Source organism: Peromyscus leucopus, chromosome 22 (assembly GCF_004664715.2).
Source record: "Peromyscus leucopus breed LL Stock chromosome 22, UCI_PerLeu_2.1, whole genome shotgun sequence".
NCBI lineage: Eukaryota > Metazoa > Chordata > Mammalia > Rodentia > Cricetidae > Peromyscus > Peromyscus leucopus.
Window position 1 is genome coordinate 41474467 of NC_051081.1, and position 17526 is coordinate 41491992.

The window sequence follows — 17526 nt, forward strand, 5'->3', positions numbered from 1 at the left end:
TTTTTTTTTTTGTAAACCTAGCAGATAAGAGGCAGAGGCAGGAGGATTATAAGGTTAAGGCCAACTATAGAAGCAAGACATTGTTTCAATCAACCACCACCACCACCACCACGTTTTATGGCTGTGAACTTTTGATTAGCTGCAATTAGCACGTGGAAACTAGGGTAGTTAATGAACTTAGTGAGAAAGGTGGGAAGCAGATTCTTTGGAAGTTTGGAAATGGAGAAAAGTATTTGTTTTGGAACTTAATAATCTTGGTGGATAATGTTAAGAGACAGATGTAAGAAATATGGCTGGAAGGTTCTAACTATGCCGTGATATTACAGTTAGTAATAGTAGTAGAGACCCAACAGACCCATCAGTAGCATTTACCAGACACTACATATGTACTGTTCACGTATTGCAGATGGTGCTCTGAGTTGTTCTGAAGTTATGACTTTGTAATTATTGTGTCACAACTCAACTAAAACAAAATAGTTAAGTTGCCATCTTCCATGGCATTGTGGCTGCTACTTGGTATTCCATTATATTTTGTTTTACCAGTTCTAGTGTTGAACATTTAATGCCTCCACATCCGTGCATATTTTTTAACGATAGAGCATATCTGTATAACTCTGACTGGCCTAGTACTTGGCATGTAGCTCAGTCTGACCTGGAACATGCAAGTCTCCTGTCTCAGTAGCAGTTTCTCTGTTCTCTTCTTTCCCTCTTCAGGGACTTTGATGTTCCAAAGCTAATGAACAGACCCCCACTCCCCCCGCAACTATTACTTTTCTAAGACAGGAGAAATCTTCGGCTTCTTTCCTGGAGTCTGCTCTCTGGGTTCCTCCTCTTTAGTACTTGGAATTCCTGAGAACTTGCACGTGGGCTCTTCCTTTGCTCTCTAGATTTGTTCTGTCATTCCCGCAGCCTTCAATGTCATGGATGGGGTGATCCTCGTCTATACCTCACAGCTCAGCTGTGAGTTTTTAGACCTGGGCATCTCCACTGGAGAATTTCACAGGCATGGCAGACCTACTCTCTCTAAAACTGAACTGACCCTCTCCCAGATCCTTTCTCCAGTTTTGTCCATTTCAGCCGCTATCCTCCACTCACTGGCTCATGCCGCGCCCCACCCCCCAGCATCCCCTTCATCACCTCTGCCAACAGTCCTGTCACTCCTGTCTCCCGGATGTGTCTCATCTCTACCTCCTTCCTTTGCATCTCTTCAGTGTCTCTAGCTCCAGCCCTCAAGTAGGCCACTGTGAAAATTAGTTGTTCACAGTCTAATCAGTAATAAACAAAAATGGCTGGGGCAGATCATGCCATTTCTGTGCTAAAAAAATCTAAGGGCTGGTGGCTGGAGATGGAGTTGCTCATGGTAGGGACAGTGTACACATCCAAGAACTATTTGTTGACTGAATGAATAAATGCATGAGTGAGCATGCATTATGGGGAACATAGTAAAAACTAGACTCTAAAATCTTGGCTGTTTAACCCCTTGTAAGTTTTTACAGATCTTAATTTATGTCCATAGACATTTCTACTTATGACATCTTAGGATAGAATATTTAGTAATTGTCACTGGCGCTGGGGGTTGGGTCTTGCTGTCCCTGATCCCTGGGGGCAGGGGGTGAGTAGACACGGAGGCAATTACACAGACTCCGGGAGGTTGCAAGCAAGCTCTTTTATTGAACAAAAGGCTGAGGTATAGACATGGGGCTTTTTGGCGGGCTTTTGCTCCTAGTGGCTGTGGCGTTTCTTGGTCAGCCCTGGGATGCATGCCATCATTTTCTGGTTTGGAGCTTATGGGTCAGGTTTCCTCTGGCCCGAACACTCACTGCACATGCCACAGCTCATTGCTTAAGGCATGGCCCAGTACTTCAGCCTGACCCGCCTCAAGTAATGATGATTGTATATTTAATACACTGAGCTAATAGTCTTTTATACACTTCGCTTTATTTTTCTACAATAATGTCTTGCAAAGGATCTGTATATTATTGCTCACATTTGCACCAGGAGAAAGATAGGTCAGAATGAAGAACACTTTAAAAAAGCCACATTCTATCTCACAGATACAAACCTTTCTCATAACCTAAGATATGTCAAAATCTTGTAGTTTTTTACTTTTATATATTTAATCATAGGCTTTTTTGTTTGTTTATTTTAGATGACTCAAAATTGAGGGGTTTAGCAGCCCCGAGTAACCTTTCCATGAACCAGAATCTTGAAGGTCATAGTGGTAAGTCATTTAATTTTTAATTTGTCATATTTGAACAGCATTTAGACATTTAGGTCATCATCTACTTAATGTATATGTTAAAAATATATGTGTTAAATCAAATACTATTATTTAGATAATAATGGTATTGAAAGTAATCATTCTTTGAGCCATAATTCATATGTCCCAGAATAATTCAACACTTTTACGGAAATTAAATTTAATCTCTGATAAACCTGAAAAGAAAAAAACCTGCCTGTTAGTTTATATGTTACAAAATTGTGGGTTTTTTTGTCTGTGGGGTTTAAAATATTTATTAAAAACAATACCTGTTCAGGACACGTCTTTGAGAGCTGATGATGTTTGAATGGACTGTATTAAATGATATTTCATCAGTGTTAATTTGTAATATGGGTTGTAAAGGGAACATCATTAAGAAATAGACACTAAAGTATTTAGGGGTAAGAAAATGAAACCAGACATTCATAGAACCCAGAGCAGTGGTCTTCAACCTTCCTAATGCTGCAACCCTTTAATGTAGTTCCTCATGTTGTGGTGACCCCCACCATAAAATTATTTTTGTTGCTACTTCATAACTGCAATTTTGCTGCTGTATTGTAATGTAAACATCTGATATGCCGGATATCCCTGACTCCTGTGAAAGGGTGTTTGACCCCGCAAGGGGTCACCACCCACAGGTTGAAAACCACGGACATAGAGACTGAAGCTGTACTCAGGAGTGTGGAGCAGAATGGGAAACTGGGGTGGAAGGAAAAGGGGAAAATACAGTATGGGACATACCAACCGAGAGGACCAAGACACCCCACAGGACAACTCGGCATCCTGAGGACATTTTTATGCTTGGGAGTCAGGCTGTTGGGTAATAATGCCTTTCTCTGTTCCACACCAGCTCTACCGCAGCGCTGTTAGCCGGTTGTGAGAGGGGCCAATGAGACAGGGGTACCCATGAAAGAGTATTTTGCATTGTTACAGATAGTAATGTCAGTAACTGCATCCCATGAATATTTTTATATTCATATTTTACTTTTATTATTAGAGACTGACTGTGCACAAACTATATTGATTATTACATCCTCTTGGTGTTCATTTACACAAAGATACAAATTTGAAATGAATTATAGTCCTTTTAGAGGTTCTGAATTGTTATTTTAATGTTCCAGGTGCCGTTCAAGTTGTGACATGGAATGAACAGTATCAGAAGTTGACTACCAGTGATCAAAATGGGCTTATCATTGTCTGGATGCTGTATAAAGGTATATTAGGAGAGTTGCTTGAAAAATTATTATACTGTTGTGTGTGTATGTATGCACATTTGTGTGTGTATGCACACTTGCGTGTGGCTACCCTTGGAGGTCAGAAGAGGGTGTTGGATCCCCTGAAGCTGGAGTTACTGGCTGTTGTGAGCTGCCTGGTTTGGGTGCTTGGAACTGAACTCTGGTCCTCTGCAAGAGCAGCAAGTGCCCTTACCCACTGAGTCATCTCTCCAGCCTGTGAGAGCTGCTCTAAATTTGTAAAAATTGCACTTTATATACCTATCGTTTGTGGGTATGTGTGTGTATGCACATGCGCCACACATGTGGCAGTTGAAGGACATTTGTGGGAGTTGGTTCTCTTTACCCTGTGGGACCCCAGGATTGAACTAAGGATGCCAGGCTTGACAGCCATCTTGCTGGGTCAGGACTGCGGCTTTGATTGTTCACAAACTAAGGTCTGAGCCCAGTGTTTGGATGGGGAAATAGTATCTCTGTAATAGAAAACTTGATTCTGTGCCTTTGATCTGTGACCCTGCGTTAGGAAAATGAATCAGGTGACTGTTGACATTACCACAGTGAATGGAGACACTAGAATAGTTTCCATATGAAGTAACTCCTCCTCCGACATTTCCACTAGGAATTAGTTCCTGTGTGGTCAGCTGGAGTTAGTATTAGATAAAAACACATTTATGAAGAAGTCAAAGGCGAGACTGCCTTTATTGTATTTCCTGTATTGAGGCAGTTAGCTTCCTTTTGTGGATTCATTTGGTCTCATCTCTGATGAATGACTCACAGCTTCTGCCTCTTGTCTCAGAGAGAACGGGGTGGAGGGGCAAGGGGGGGAGGTTAGGGGAGGGGAGAGGAAGAGAAGGATTAACTTAGCTGCGGCTCTATTACTGGAAAAACAACTCAATACTTATTCTTTTCAAGGCTGGGAAAGGCTTAGTTAAATATGTACATTTGTAAAACGATTCAGGATACCCCATTTACAAATTATTATTAAAGACTTATTTTTAATTATGTGTATGTGTGTGCCCGTTGGGTGGGAGTATGTGCATGTGAGAATAGGTGCCTGAGGAAACCAGGGGTGTCGGGTCCCTCTGGAGTTGGAGTTATAGGTAGTTGTGAATGGGTGCTGGGAATCGAACTTGGGTCCTCTAGAAGAGCAGCTGACCTGCTCTTAACTGCTGAGCCGTCTCTCAAGCCTCCCATTTATGAATTCCTCATTACAAAAATATGTTTTGCTTTAACTTGGCTTTAAGTTTGTGTGCCTCTGTGTGCGTGTGCGTGTGCGTGTGCGTGTGCGTGTGTGTGTGTGTGTGTGTGTGTGTGTGTGTGTGTGTGTGGCAATGTTACAATGTTTGTGTGGAGATGAAGGACACCTTTTCCAAAGTCACTCTGTTCTGCCATGTGAGGAACAAGGATGGAGCTCTGGTCCTCAGCCTTGGTGACAAGCACCCTTACTTACCTGCTGAGCTGTCTCTGAAGCTATGGTTAAAAATGTCAAAAGGAGGCTTAGAGTTTCAACTAGTAGTCTACATGCTTTAATAGAATATGCTTCTATTTTTAATCATAATTAATTTAATAGTTAATCACAGAGAGCTTATGCATACATATAAAGCTGTTGTTGTTATGTTTTTTCCCTCACTATCTGAAATGTACCACTCTGTTGGAAAAGTTGAACTTTTAGAAAAATCAGCTGTTTTAGCCCTGAAAATTTCATTTTCATAACTGACAAGAAGAGAGAAATAAAAAATAAAAGAGGAATATTTATTGTATTTTCTATGATAATCTTGAAGTAATTGGGAACAATACCTAATCAAACTTTTGTTTATGGTAGGTTTGAAGGATTCAAAGTTAAATGCCTTTAGGTTATAGACACCTTTTTAATAATTTATCCAACAGTGTATTTTTAGAATGCTAGTGACTTTTTCTTTTTTCTTCTTTCTTTTTTAGACAGGGTCTTGCTACATGTAGCCCAACCTTGCCTCAAACTTTTGATCTCCTGCTTCAGTCTCCCAAGTTCTGGGATTAATGGTATACATAACAATGCCCAGAAAATACTATCAACCCTAAAGTATCAATTGATAAATGTGAAAGTTTTTTTTTCTTCTTCTTTTGGTTTTTTGAGACAGAGTTTCTCTGTGTAGCCCTGGCTGTCCTGGAACTCGCTCTGTAGACCAGGCTGGCCTCCAACTCAGAAATCCTCCTGCCTCTGCCTCCCACACGCAGAGAGATGTGTACCACCACACCTGGCCTGCTAAGTGTGCACGTTCTGACTTGTCGTTCTGTAACTTGTGAACACAGGCTCCTGGTATGAGGAGATGATCAACAATCGCAATAAATCAGTGGTCCGAAGTATGAGCTGGAACGCGGATGGCCAGAAGATCTGCATTGTGTATGAAGATGGGGCTGTGATAGTCGGCTCCGTAGACGGTAATCCAGCCGCTGGACACTGGCCAGAGGCCAGGGTTTACTGATTGCCTTTAAAGACTTAAGCTGCCATTCTGATTGAAAAACAGACACCAAAGAAGAAAGCACCCGTTATATAGTTTGATGACATTAGGAACCACCTTTCAGTTCTAACCACTTACCTTTAAGTATTTCCAAGCAAATCTATTGTTTCAGTTTCCTACAGTGGTATTGGAAAAAGGTGAATTAATTTCTCAGTGTCATTTTAAATATGGCCTTTATGTAATTGATCATCATATCCATTAGATTGTATAGAAATGTAGATTTTAGTGTCAGAGGTATAAAAGTATAAAAATCTGTATTTTCAGTTGAACAGAACATGCCATTGTCATATTTTCTAGCCTTAAAATCCATTTCTTCCAAATTATAATACATACATGAGACTGGGTCTTCTGTGAGTCTGAATCTTGGTTTTAATATAAAAAATTCTTACAGAAATTGTTTTAAAATATTTTTCATTTATTTATTTGTGTGTGTTTATTGCAGTCGTCCAATGTTGCTGAGCCTCAAAAGCAGTAGCTATAGTTTAGGAATTAATGGCACAGCAGTGAAAAGCATCCCTGACCTAGATCAGAAATGATCGTGGGAAAACAGGCAGTCACTCAGCAGAGATCAGTGCTGCAACAGGGAGCATACAGGAACATGTGGGAAACCACCAGGTGCAGATGGGGAGAGATCCGGGAGGGCTTCCTGGAGGAGGAGATGAATGCTGAAGCATTAGCCACAGGTAGATGAGTAGAATGTCTCCGGGCTAAGGAATAGCTTTGGAGGAGAAAAAAAGGGATTTCATACAAGACACTGAAGTAGAAGTCTTGGAGACAAAGGAGTCCCTAAGTCCCGTGGCAGTAAAGACTCTCAGAGGGCTTGGCCCAAACAGACAGAAAAAGCGTAGAGTAAGACCCATAGTCAGTTGGCTTCAGCAACAGGCGGTCATGGGCTCCGTACAGGAAGTGTCAGTGGAATTGTGGAGCAGATTTGGGGACAGAATGACAGGCTCAGATGACTTCTTAAGGGTTGATGGAAGAACTGCCTTTGAAGATCTTGTATTTCCCAGAGTAGACGGGTGATTTCATAATTGTGAGCGAGCGAGACCCTCCCTGCCTGGGAGTTCAGAAGAGATGGCAGAGAGTTTCACAGAGCTGCTGTTTAAAGGGTCTCTGTGGTATTTGGCATATATAAATGCCAATAAATATTTATTGACCAAATAAATCGAGTGGCTGCATGAATGCTGTGAGGAATATGAGAAATCTTTAGGGAAATCAAGATTCCAAAGCAGGGTTGGAGGACCACGGCTCGGAGCTTACAGTAACCATAGCTCTGTTTTGTTGTAGGGAACCGGATTTGGGGAAAAGACCTGAAGGGTATACAGTTATGCCACGTGACCTGGTCTGCAGATAGTAAAATCTTACTTTTTGGAATGGCAAATGGAGAAATACACATTTATGATAACCAAGGAAATTTTATAGTAAGTATATATATTCATTATTCTTTTTTCTTTTTTTAAAAAATTTTCCCACTCCTCTATATTCATTATTCTATTAGTATACTTTTATATGATTATTTCATGCTATTTATATATGTATGCTCTAATTATAGTTACAATAGTTTGTAGAATTTTTCTTCAGTTTTAATTTTCTGATCATTTAATAATTTTAAAAGTTAAAAGACAAATCTTAGCTTTTCTTGGGGTTGTGTGGTGCTTTGAATGAGAATGACCCCCATAGACTCATCTGTTTGAATGCTCAGTCACCAGATGGTGGAACTGTTTGGGAAGGGCTAGGAGGTGTGTCCTTGTTGGAGGTGTGTCATTGGGGATGGGCTTCAAGATTTCCAAAGCCCCTGCCAGGCCTAGTGTGTCTCTCCCTGCCTGCTACCTGAGGATTAGGATGTAAAGCTCTCAGCTGCTGCTCCAGTGCTATGCCTGTCCGCTTCCTGCCATGATGATCACGGACTAACCCTCTAAAACTATGAGAAGCTTCCCAATAAAAGCCTTCTTTTATAACAGTTGCCTTGGTCATGGTGTCTCTTCACAGCAATAGAACAGGGACTGGGCAGGGGTGGGGCTAGTTGCTCTTGTGTTGAGAGAGGGTCTTATGTGGACCCGGCTGGGATTACTGCATGGCTGAATTTTGTGTTCTCCTGCCTCCACCTTCTAGTTCTCGGGTTTTTCCACCATGCTCAGTCTTCTGCAGGCATTGGATCCAACGCAAGGCTTCTTGAATAGTAGGCAGGCATTCTATGAAAGGTAGTTCCTTTATGGGAATTAAGGTAGCAGAGTGTAGCTTTTTGTCCTGATTTCCTGTAGTTGGATGGGACAAGATGACAATGCATTAAAGCTGAAGGATAATGAGTAGGAGAGTGTGCTGTGTAAGTTTTCTGTAGTCTTCTGATGACTGAGGCAAAGTTTATGTGCAGGATACCCAAGATACTTTTGAATCAACCAGAACTTGTTTGCAAAAAGGATGGTAGCTGATTTACTACATAAGGGAGGCAAATCAATTTCTAGGAAGAAGGTAAAAGTGAGTAGTATGATGTTAGTGTTGACTGTGGACCTGGCATGATCTAGATTCACCTAGGAGACGAAGCTCGGGACATCCTGGAGACGGATTATGGAGACTGAGGACAGCCTCTGGTGTCTCTGAGGGATTGGTTACCTTCGTTGATGTGGGATGGACCATTCCCTGTGCTGGCTCCCATCCCTCTGCTGCCCCACCGTAGACTGTAGATGCTTCGAGTTCCTGCTGCCTTTACTTTCCTGCTGTGATGGACTGTCCCCTTGAATCGTGAGCCAAAAGGAGCTCCTTCCCATCAAAGCTGCTCTGTCAGGGTATTTTATCACAACTGGAAAGGAAACAGACAGTGAGCTTGGGTAGCGTGATCTGGAGAAAGTTCTGACTTTGAGAGGTTTAGCCATGAGATATTTCTTATGTATTGATGGGACATTCTTGTTTGTAGGAAGAATTACATTCCATACTCCACTTCCTGGTGGAAGTAAAATTGCTAAGTTTCCTTTTCCTTCTCTCTCTCTCTCTTTCTTTCTTTTACATAAGCTGATTACATAGCCCAGGATGGCTTTGAACTCATGATCTTCTACTGACATTTGAGTCTTATTGAAAACTGAGTGTAGGTTTTTTGTTTTTTGTTTTTTTTTTTTTTTGAGATTAGGTCTCTTATATTATTGAGACTGACCTTGCACTTGCTATGTAGCCCAGGCTGGCCTCAAACATGAGCTCTTCCTGCCTCAGTCTCTGGAGTGCTGGAATAGCAAGCATACATCCCCACACTTATCTCTGTGTGCTTTTGTCCTTGTTTTATACATGGGCGAAAATGGAAAGGCGGGTGAGGGGTTTATCTCGGTTTGGTGACCCAGCAGGTCACGAAGCTTGCATTTGTAGCCAGATTTCAAGTCTTCCTTTCATTGTCCTTGCTTCAATGCCTGTGCAGATTCAGTTGCACATTTTAAAAATGCAGTTATTCAGCCGAAGCTAACCACTTCTCCCTAGATGAAAATGAAACTGAACTGCTTGGTGAATGTCACCGGAGCGATCAGCATCGCCGGGATTCACTGGTACCACGGCACAGAAGGCTACGTGGAGCCCGATTGCCCATGCCTGGCGATTTGTTTTGACAACGGGAGATGCCAAATAATGCGACATGAGAATGATCAAAGTAAGTCATCTTTTCTTTTCAGGTGGGGAAGGTTAAAAATATTTTAAAATTATTCTTAAGATTGTAAAGTTCTCAGCCGGGCAGTGGTGGCGCACGCCTTTAATCCAGCACTCGGGAGGCAGAGCCAGGCGGATCTCTGTGAGTTCGAGGCCAGCCTGGGCTACCAAGTGAGTCCCAGGAAAGGCACAAAGCTACACAGAGAAACCCTGTCTCGAAAAACCAAAAAAAAAAAGAAGATTGTAAAATTCTCTAGACCAAGCTGTGACCACAGCTGCCACATTTGTTCTCTTATTTGATTTATGATTTATTGATTTGCTTTTGACTAGACCCGGTTTTGATCGACACGGGCATGTATGTGGTTGGTATCCAGTGGAACCACATCGGCAGTGTGCTGGCTGTGGCAGGCTCTCAGAAAGTCGTCACTCAGGACAAGGATGTCAACATTGTGCAGTTTTACACGCCATTTGGTGAGGTAAACGTATTTCAGACTTACCGTCCCATTTAAAGCAGGCGCAGCAGTAAGCAGGGTGGGTGGGGGTGGGAGGGGTTGGGGGTGGGGAGGATGTCTGTGTGTCTGAATAGCATCTTATAAGTCTCTATTATATGTACCATCTTATAATCTGTATGTTTAGAAATCTAAACATTTGACGTAGGAAATTGCCATGAAATAGCTATTTAGGATATTTTCTCTGTGATCCAAACAAATGTCTCTTTCTAATCATTGACTTGATTAGTATTTTAGTGTAATGCACTTACTTTAGGTTCGTATTTCTGGGTTTTAATATGATACCTTAAATGTCTTTGGATATTAAACATATATCTACCTGTTCTAAATTTCTCATAGTTTTAATTTAGTGCAAAATATTTTTGTTTGTTTGTTTGTGTTTTGTTTTGTTTTTGAGACAGGGTTTTCCTGTGTAGCTCTGGCTGTCCTGGAACTCACTATGTAGACCAGGCTGGCCTCCAACTCAGAGATCCACCTGCCTTTGTCTCCTGAGTGCGAGGATTAAAGGTATGTACCACCACATCTGGCATGATGATTTATTTGTTAAAAAAAATCTATCATAATAATAAGTCACAAGTGACAGAGACTAAAATGTCAGCATTGTTTTCATGAATATCTCGTGTCCTCCTCAGTGGTGTTATTGGTACATTTAACTTTTAGAATTTTCTGGCGTAGCTTTGGCACTGGCAAGTAGTCATGTGTTCACTATAATACTTCACATTTTATTTTTCCCCAGCATCTAGGTACTTTGAAGGTTCCGGGAAAGCAGATGTGCTCACTGTCTTGGGAAGGAGGTGGACTAAAGATTGCTCTAGCTGTGGACTCCTTCATTTATTTTGCAAATATTCGACCTGATTATAAGGTATTAGGAGCAGTTATTAAACTTTTTTTTTTTTTTTTTTTTTAAACTAAACCTGTTACAGCTTTTTAAGCAAAAACTAGTAGAAAGGGGACTTTTTGTGCATGAAGCTCTTAAAATTAGTAAACAACTTTTGCTCAACTACCACATGTAGTTCAAATGCCTTTAAGAGTCAAGATCTCAACTGGAAACAGGTGAGCCACTCACGGTAGTGATCGAAGGGCTTATTCCAGGGCGTGACCGAGATGAAAGGGAACTGCAAAGGAGATAAAGCAGGCCCAGGGCTTAGCAGATAAAGATGGAATCTCCAGCCATGGGCTCAAGGACCACGGTAGGGGAACCGTGTTCCCCGAACCTATGAGCCAGGCCATTGCTGCTGGACAGGGATTCGTGAATAAACATTTCTCCTCTTCCTCTTCCCGGTGCCTTCTGATGGTCACCCCAAAGGGACCTTACAGTAAGAGAGTCCACATGACGGAGTTCACAGAAATCACCTTCCAGGCTTGGAGAAGAGTGGAGAAGGGCAGAGTGGATCAGAAAAGAAAATGAAATCAACAATACACTATCTACAACAAGCTTAGGATAATTTATTTTTTATGAAAGACATTATGCAATCTAGGCATAGTGGTTCATGCTTATAATATCATCTCTTGGGAGATGAAGGCAGAGGAACTGGGAGTTGGAGGGCAACCTGGGTTATCTAGTGAGGATCTGTTAAAAATCCCCAAGGGTTCAGAGGTGGTGAGAATGTGGCTTAGAGGCTGGGCATATGCATAAGGCCCTGGGGTCTGATCATAGCACAACACAGCACAGTTCACACAGTTCACACAGCACAGTGCACACAGTGCACACAGCACAGTTCACACAGTTCACACAGCACAGTGCACACAGTGCACACAGCACAGTTCACACAGTTCACACAGCACAGTGCACACAACATAGTTCACATGGCACAGTTCACACAGCACAGTGCACACAGCACAGTTCACACAGAACAGTTCACACAGTACACACAGCACAGTTCACACAGAACAGTTCACACAGTGCACACAGCAAGTTCACACAGCAACAGTTCACACAGTTCACACAGTTCACACAGCACAGTTCACACAGTTCACACAGCATAGTTCACAGTACACACAGCACAGTTCACACAGAACAGTTCACACAGTGCACATAGCAAGTTCACACAGCAACAGTTCACACAGCACAGTTCACACAGTTCACACAGCACAGTTTACACAGTTCACACAGCATAGTTTACACAGTTCACACAGCATAGTTTACACAGTGCACACAGCACAGTTCACACAGTTCACACAGCACAGTGCACACAACATAGTTCACATAGCACAGTTCACACAGCACAGTGCACACAGCACAGTTCACACAGCACAATTCACACAGTACACACAGCACAGTTCACACAGCACGGTTTACACAGTGCACACAGCAAGTTCACACAGCAACAGTTACACAGCACAGTTCACACAGTTCACACAGCACAACACACACAGCACAGACTGGACAGCAGAGGGGAGGAGGGTCTGACCTTGTGTGTTTAATTTGTAAAGGTCAAACACCTTGGAGAAATGGTGACTCTAGAAATAGGGTAGAGAAAAGGTGAGCTATGCGTGGAGCATCTCATGGTGTTGGGCACTAAGGAAGTGCTCAGATGTCAGAGGATGAGGACGGGGGCGGGGGGATGGGGGACGGGGGACACAGCCCACTGTATCTTACAGTGGCCAGGCTGGACTGTGGGCCAGTGTGGTTGAGGAACAAAAAGAAACAATGTAGCAGTCTGTTGTAAAAGAAGAGTCTGCGTTGATGTGGATATATATATATATATTATTTGAGTAAAGTAGATGGTAGGAAATAGAATTTTCTTACAAAAGTATTCCAGATTACATACTGCCTCTCACTGAGGTGGAGTCTCCCATCCTTCTAGCTTAGGAAAGGAAAAAGAAGGGAGCTCGTGAGTGACAGAGCCTGGCCGAGGGATGAGGGGTAACATCCTCAGTGATGTCATGTGGAGCTCATAAACCCTTCATATGACACGAGAGGAGCATTTCGCTTCAGTGGTGGTCTTTCTACACACCAGTAACTATGTAAGCGTGAGAAAAATGCCAGACAGATCCAAACTGAGGGGCACTGATTTCTGCCGAGATCATCAAATACAGGGGACCGAGAAACCATCATAGCCCAAAGGAGCCCACGGAGACATGACGGCGGAACATAACGTAGCCACCCTGGGATTCTGGGATCTCAAAGGACGTTAGGGAAAAGCTAAGGAAGAGTGTGGAGTCTAGTGATGCTGGGGTCTTAGCTGTGACAAATGTGTCACAGTTGTGCATAATGCTGACAACAGGGAAAATGGATGAGGGGGCTTTGGGAACTTTGTATATAACTTTTTTGGTAAATCTAAAGTCATTTAAAGTCAATGTTGATGTTAGTAAGTGGTATGAAAAGCCTGCATGACTGAACTTTTAATAATAACGTAAGACGATGAGTGTAATGTGTTCAAGACGCCATATGAGTGTGCTAGCACCTTAGACAGAGGGAGAGCTGTGAGTGTACGCGTTCTGTTCTCAGTAGGACTGTGATGTAGACATTCAACGAATCGTTGTAGCTAAAAGTTGTACGCCATTATTACTCAGCACGCTGGGGTGGGGACTTCTGCATTTTGGATAAATAATGTAGAAGGATTTGACTATAAAAACACTGCAAATTACATGAACAGAGAAAAGACAAAGTACCTACTTTTTGAGTTTCATCTTGGAGACCCAGAATTCAAACTCCTGTTGGCAGTTGTTCACTCTCTGGGCTCATCCCCAAAGCAGGGATTAACTAGTGAAGATTTTTAATACTGAAGCCTAACATTTACAAATTAAGGAAAGTTACACAAGCTAAGCTCATTTTTGTAGAACATTCTTTCAAAATGTCTTTTATTATGACTTTCAGATTTGTTTTGATAGTAAGAAGGGATCTATTTTTCAGCCCTGATATAGGAACTGCCACACTAGTTCTAAAGTAAAAATACAATAATGTGACTTTCTCTCCCAAACTGAATAGTCTGTCTTCCTTTTTTCCTCCTCCCCACGTCTGTTCCTTCCCTTTCTCCGGTCCCAGTGGGGCTATTGTTCAAACACCGTGGTTTATGCGTACACCAGACCCGATCGTCCTGAGTACTGCGTTGTCTTTTGGGACACAAAGAACAACGAGAAACACGTTAAATATGTGAAGAGTCTAATTTCCATCACGACTTGTGGCGATTTCTGCATCTTGGCTACAAAAGCTGATGAAAATCACCCTCAGGTAGGGACTCTTGGTATCTGAGATACAGATATGTTAGCAATGGGCAGAGCTGGGTTCTAGTTGCCCGCCTTCTCAAGCATGGGCACTGGCAAGGAGAGAACATTGGCTCTCTTGACCATGTCTGTCTGAACCTGTTTTGGAAAACTGTCTCCATGTTTCTTTATTCTTTTTCCTACCATCCAGGCATTGACAGTTCATGCTAAAAGCATCTATAATGCAGCTTTTGCCTCTGAAATATGTCACTAGTAAAAAATGAATATCTGGATGTCTAGCAGAAATACTGATGAAATTACAAGAGTTTGGGTAGTTTTTGACTTTGATAAATCTATTTCTCAGTTGGATATATAATGCATTAAAAACTAATATCTCATAGCAGAAAATAAAGAATATAAATGAGGTGTTTTTGTAAAGCATGCCAACAATTTGAGAATTTGCAAAAGCATGCATTTGAGAAGGAGACTCTAAGTGTCTTAGGCTGGGTTATGATGTAAAAGTACAGAGATTTTGTTAAAGGTGATTATTTAGATAGCCCCATTTGGCTTTGTTTTCTCTTGAAACACACTAACACAGCAGTGCGAGTGTTTTTTAAACAAATCAGAGGCCCCTTGGGCCAGTAAAGATAGGTAATGGCAGCGAAGTGTGGGGCTTGGAGAGTAAGTGGACCAGGGAGATCACGTGAACAGACCTGAGAACTGCATTCCTGGAGTATGGCAGAGGCAACTGGTTAGAGGATGCTGAAGAAGCCTAGAACTTGGGGTGCCTGGTTGGGCAAAGACAATTGGGAGTACCAGAGACAATGTAAGAAACAAAACTTTCCCAAACCACAAAAAAGTCAGGAACAAGCAAGTTTCCAAGTCTCCTCCTCTAGACAAAGCCTACAGAGTCTTGTTGCCATTTACCAAGAGTAAGGCTTGGTCGCCACGTGAGACCAAAGTGAGAGTAAGGGCTGGGGAGAAGGGGCAGTGGTTAAGAGCACTGGATGTTGTTCTCGAGGATTTGATTCGCAGCACCCACATGGTGGCTAACACTCTGTAACTCCAGTTCTAGGGAATCCAGTGCCCTCTTCTGGCCTCCATGGGTACTGCACATATGTAAAACAAACAAACATGCATACATGCACACACGCACGTAAAACAACAATTGATGAAAATAAAGGCTAGGAATTTGAAAGCAAGCAAGGAGGGTATATGGGAAGGTTTAGAGGGAAGGAAGAAATGATATAGTGATCATCTAAAAAAAATAAATAAATACAAACCTAAAAAGTCATAACAGCTATGGAAAATTTTTTTACGTTTATTTATTTAGTATGTGTTTGTGGTCTCATGCTACATCACACTTGTGGAAGTCAGAGGACAAGTTTCAGGAGTCTGTTCCTACCTTCCACCATGTAGGTTTAAAGGACTGGACTCAGGTCATCTGGGGGCACAGCAAGCCCTTCACTTGCTGAGCCATCTTACAAGCTACACACCCCAAATAAAATCTTAAACAAACAAACAAACAAACAAACAAACAAACAAACAAGAATTTCTGTGCTGAAGGCCTCAGCGTGGCTGATGGGGACAGACTCTGCTGCAGATCAGAAGGTGTCAGCATTGACCTCCAAGCACTGCCCTCCCAGTCCCACCATGCTCTCCTGCTTGCTTCCCAGAGCACAGGCAGCCGAGCTTCCGGCTTTGAGGTTATAGGCTGGCAGAGTCTTTGCTGGGCAGCCTCGTTAGCTCAGGAGAAAGGACCACATACAGATTAAGAATCTCTTTAAACAGACCTGCCCAGTCACCTCACAGTAACGTCATGGTCAGCGAGGCTCACTGATGGTGAAGTGGGTACCACATAGACTTTTAGCATCCTCCTCCTAAAAAGAGCAGATGGGAAGGCAGCACAGACATTTAGGGGGATGTCCAAGGTAGCAAAAGATGCTAAATATAAACTCAAGTAGAGAAGAAGTTGGGGGAAGCAAAGACTAGGAGGGAGATAGTTCAGGTCATGAGTTTTTAAAAAAAATTTTTTTATTTTTTTATTTTTTTGAGACAGGATCTCTCTATGTATCCCTGGCTGTCCCCGGAACTCACCATGCAGACCAGGCCGGCCTTGAGGTCACAGAGATCCTCTTGCTTCTGCTTCCTTATTGGTTAAAGGCATATGCCACCTTGCCCAGCTGTCATTTAATCTATCTATCTATCTATCTATCTATCTATCTATCTATCTATCTGTCTGTCTGTCTGTCTGTCTGTCTGTCTGTCTGTCTGTCTGTCTATCTATCATCTATCTATCTATCATCCATCTATCATCTATCTATCTATCTATCTATCTATCTATCTATCTATCTATTATCTATCTATCTACCTACCTATCCATATGTGAGTCTGCTTGTCTGTAGAGCACATAAGTGCAGGTGCCTGCAGAATCCAGAAGAGTTGTCTGAACCCCTGGAACTGGAGTTATGGATGGGTGCTGGGAAGTGAACCCTGGTCTTCTGTAAGAGTAATAAGTGCCCTTAACCATCTAGCCATCACTCTGGCCCAGGGAGAATAATTCAAAGGCACTGTTGTCGCATAAGAACAGTCATTGGTATCCTTACACAGTTCAGAGACTTCCTCCCATAAAACAAGGAAAGGATATCATAGAGAAGGAGAGATATGGAAATTACAAAGATGATAATCGCATTAAAAAGTTTGCCAAGAAGGTTGGACAATATAATGAAGGGAATACTAGATGAGCAAACAGACAAGGAAATGGAAAATAGTGGGCATGTCATGAAAATTTAACATTCAAATAATAGTACTAAAAAGAGTGAATGGGCAAAATGGAGGACGGGGCCTAGGGGATGGCCCAGTGGGTAAAGCCTTGCTATGCAAGTGTGAGGGCTGGAGCTTGGATCCCTGACACCCACTGGGAGCCATGGTCGTGTACCTGCAGTCCCCTCCCTGGGGAGGCTGAGACAGGAAGTCCCTGGGGCAAGGTAGCTGCCTCGATGAGCCAAATCAAACAGTCTTGGGTTCAGCAAGAGATCCTGCCCCGGTGGTAAATATAGTGCAGCATGATGAGGAGGTCCACCTCTGCCCTCCACATGCGTGTGCACAAACATGTACTCCCACATGTGAGCACACATGCATACACGCACCCCAAATGGAGGAGAATGAAAAAAGCAAAATTCCCTTGAGGTTTTCCGTTAGAAGTAACGCAGTTCAGTGACTGAAAATGTTTCTACATCAAAGCCTGTCATTGTCAGTTT

General features: G+C 42.4%; 1 protein-coding gene across 2 annotated transcripts in view; it reads left to right on the forward strand.

The window, feature by feature from the left end:
- The window catches only part of Wdr35 (WD repeat domain 35), a 54813-nt gene that overhangs the window by 2827 nt on the left and 34460 nt on the right, over nt 1-17526 (forward strand). For both annotated transcript variants that reach the window (XM_028867588.2, XM_028867589.2), the window contains exons 3-10: nt 2150-2221; nt 3382-3474; nt 5782-5910; nt 7278-7411; nt 9450-9615; nt 9942-10087; nt 10857-10982; nt 14109-14294. In XM_028867588.2, coding sequence (XP_028723421.1) covers nt 2150-2221; nt 3382-3474; nt 5782-5910; nt 7278-7411; nt 9450-9615; nt 9942-10087; nt 10857-10982; nt 14109-14294 — 1052 coding nt within the window. The remainder of the gene's footprint in view (nt 1-2149; nt 2222-3381; nt 3475-5781; nt 5911-7277; nt 7412-9449; nt 9616-9941; nt 10088-10856; nt 10983-14108; nt 14295-17526) is intronic.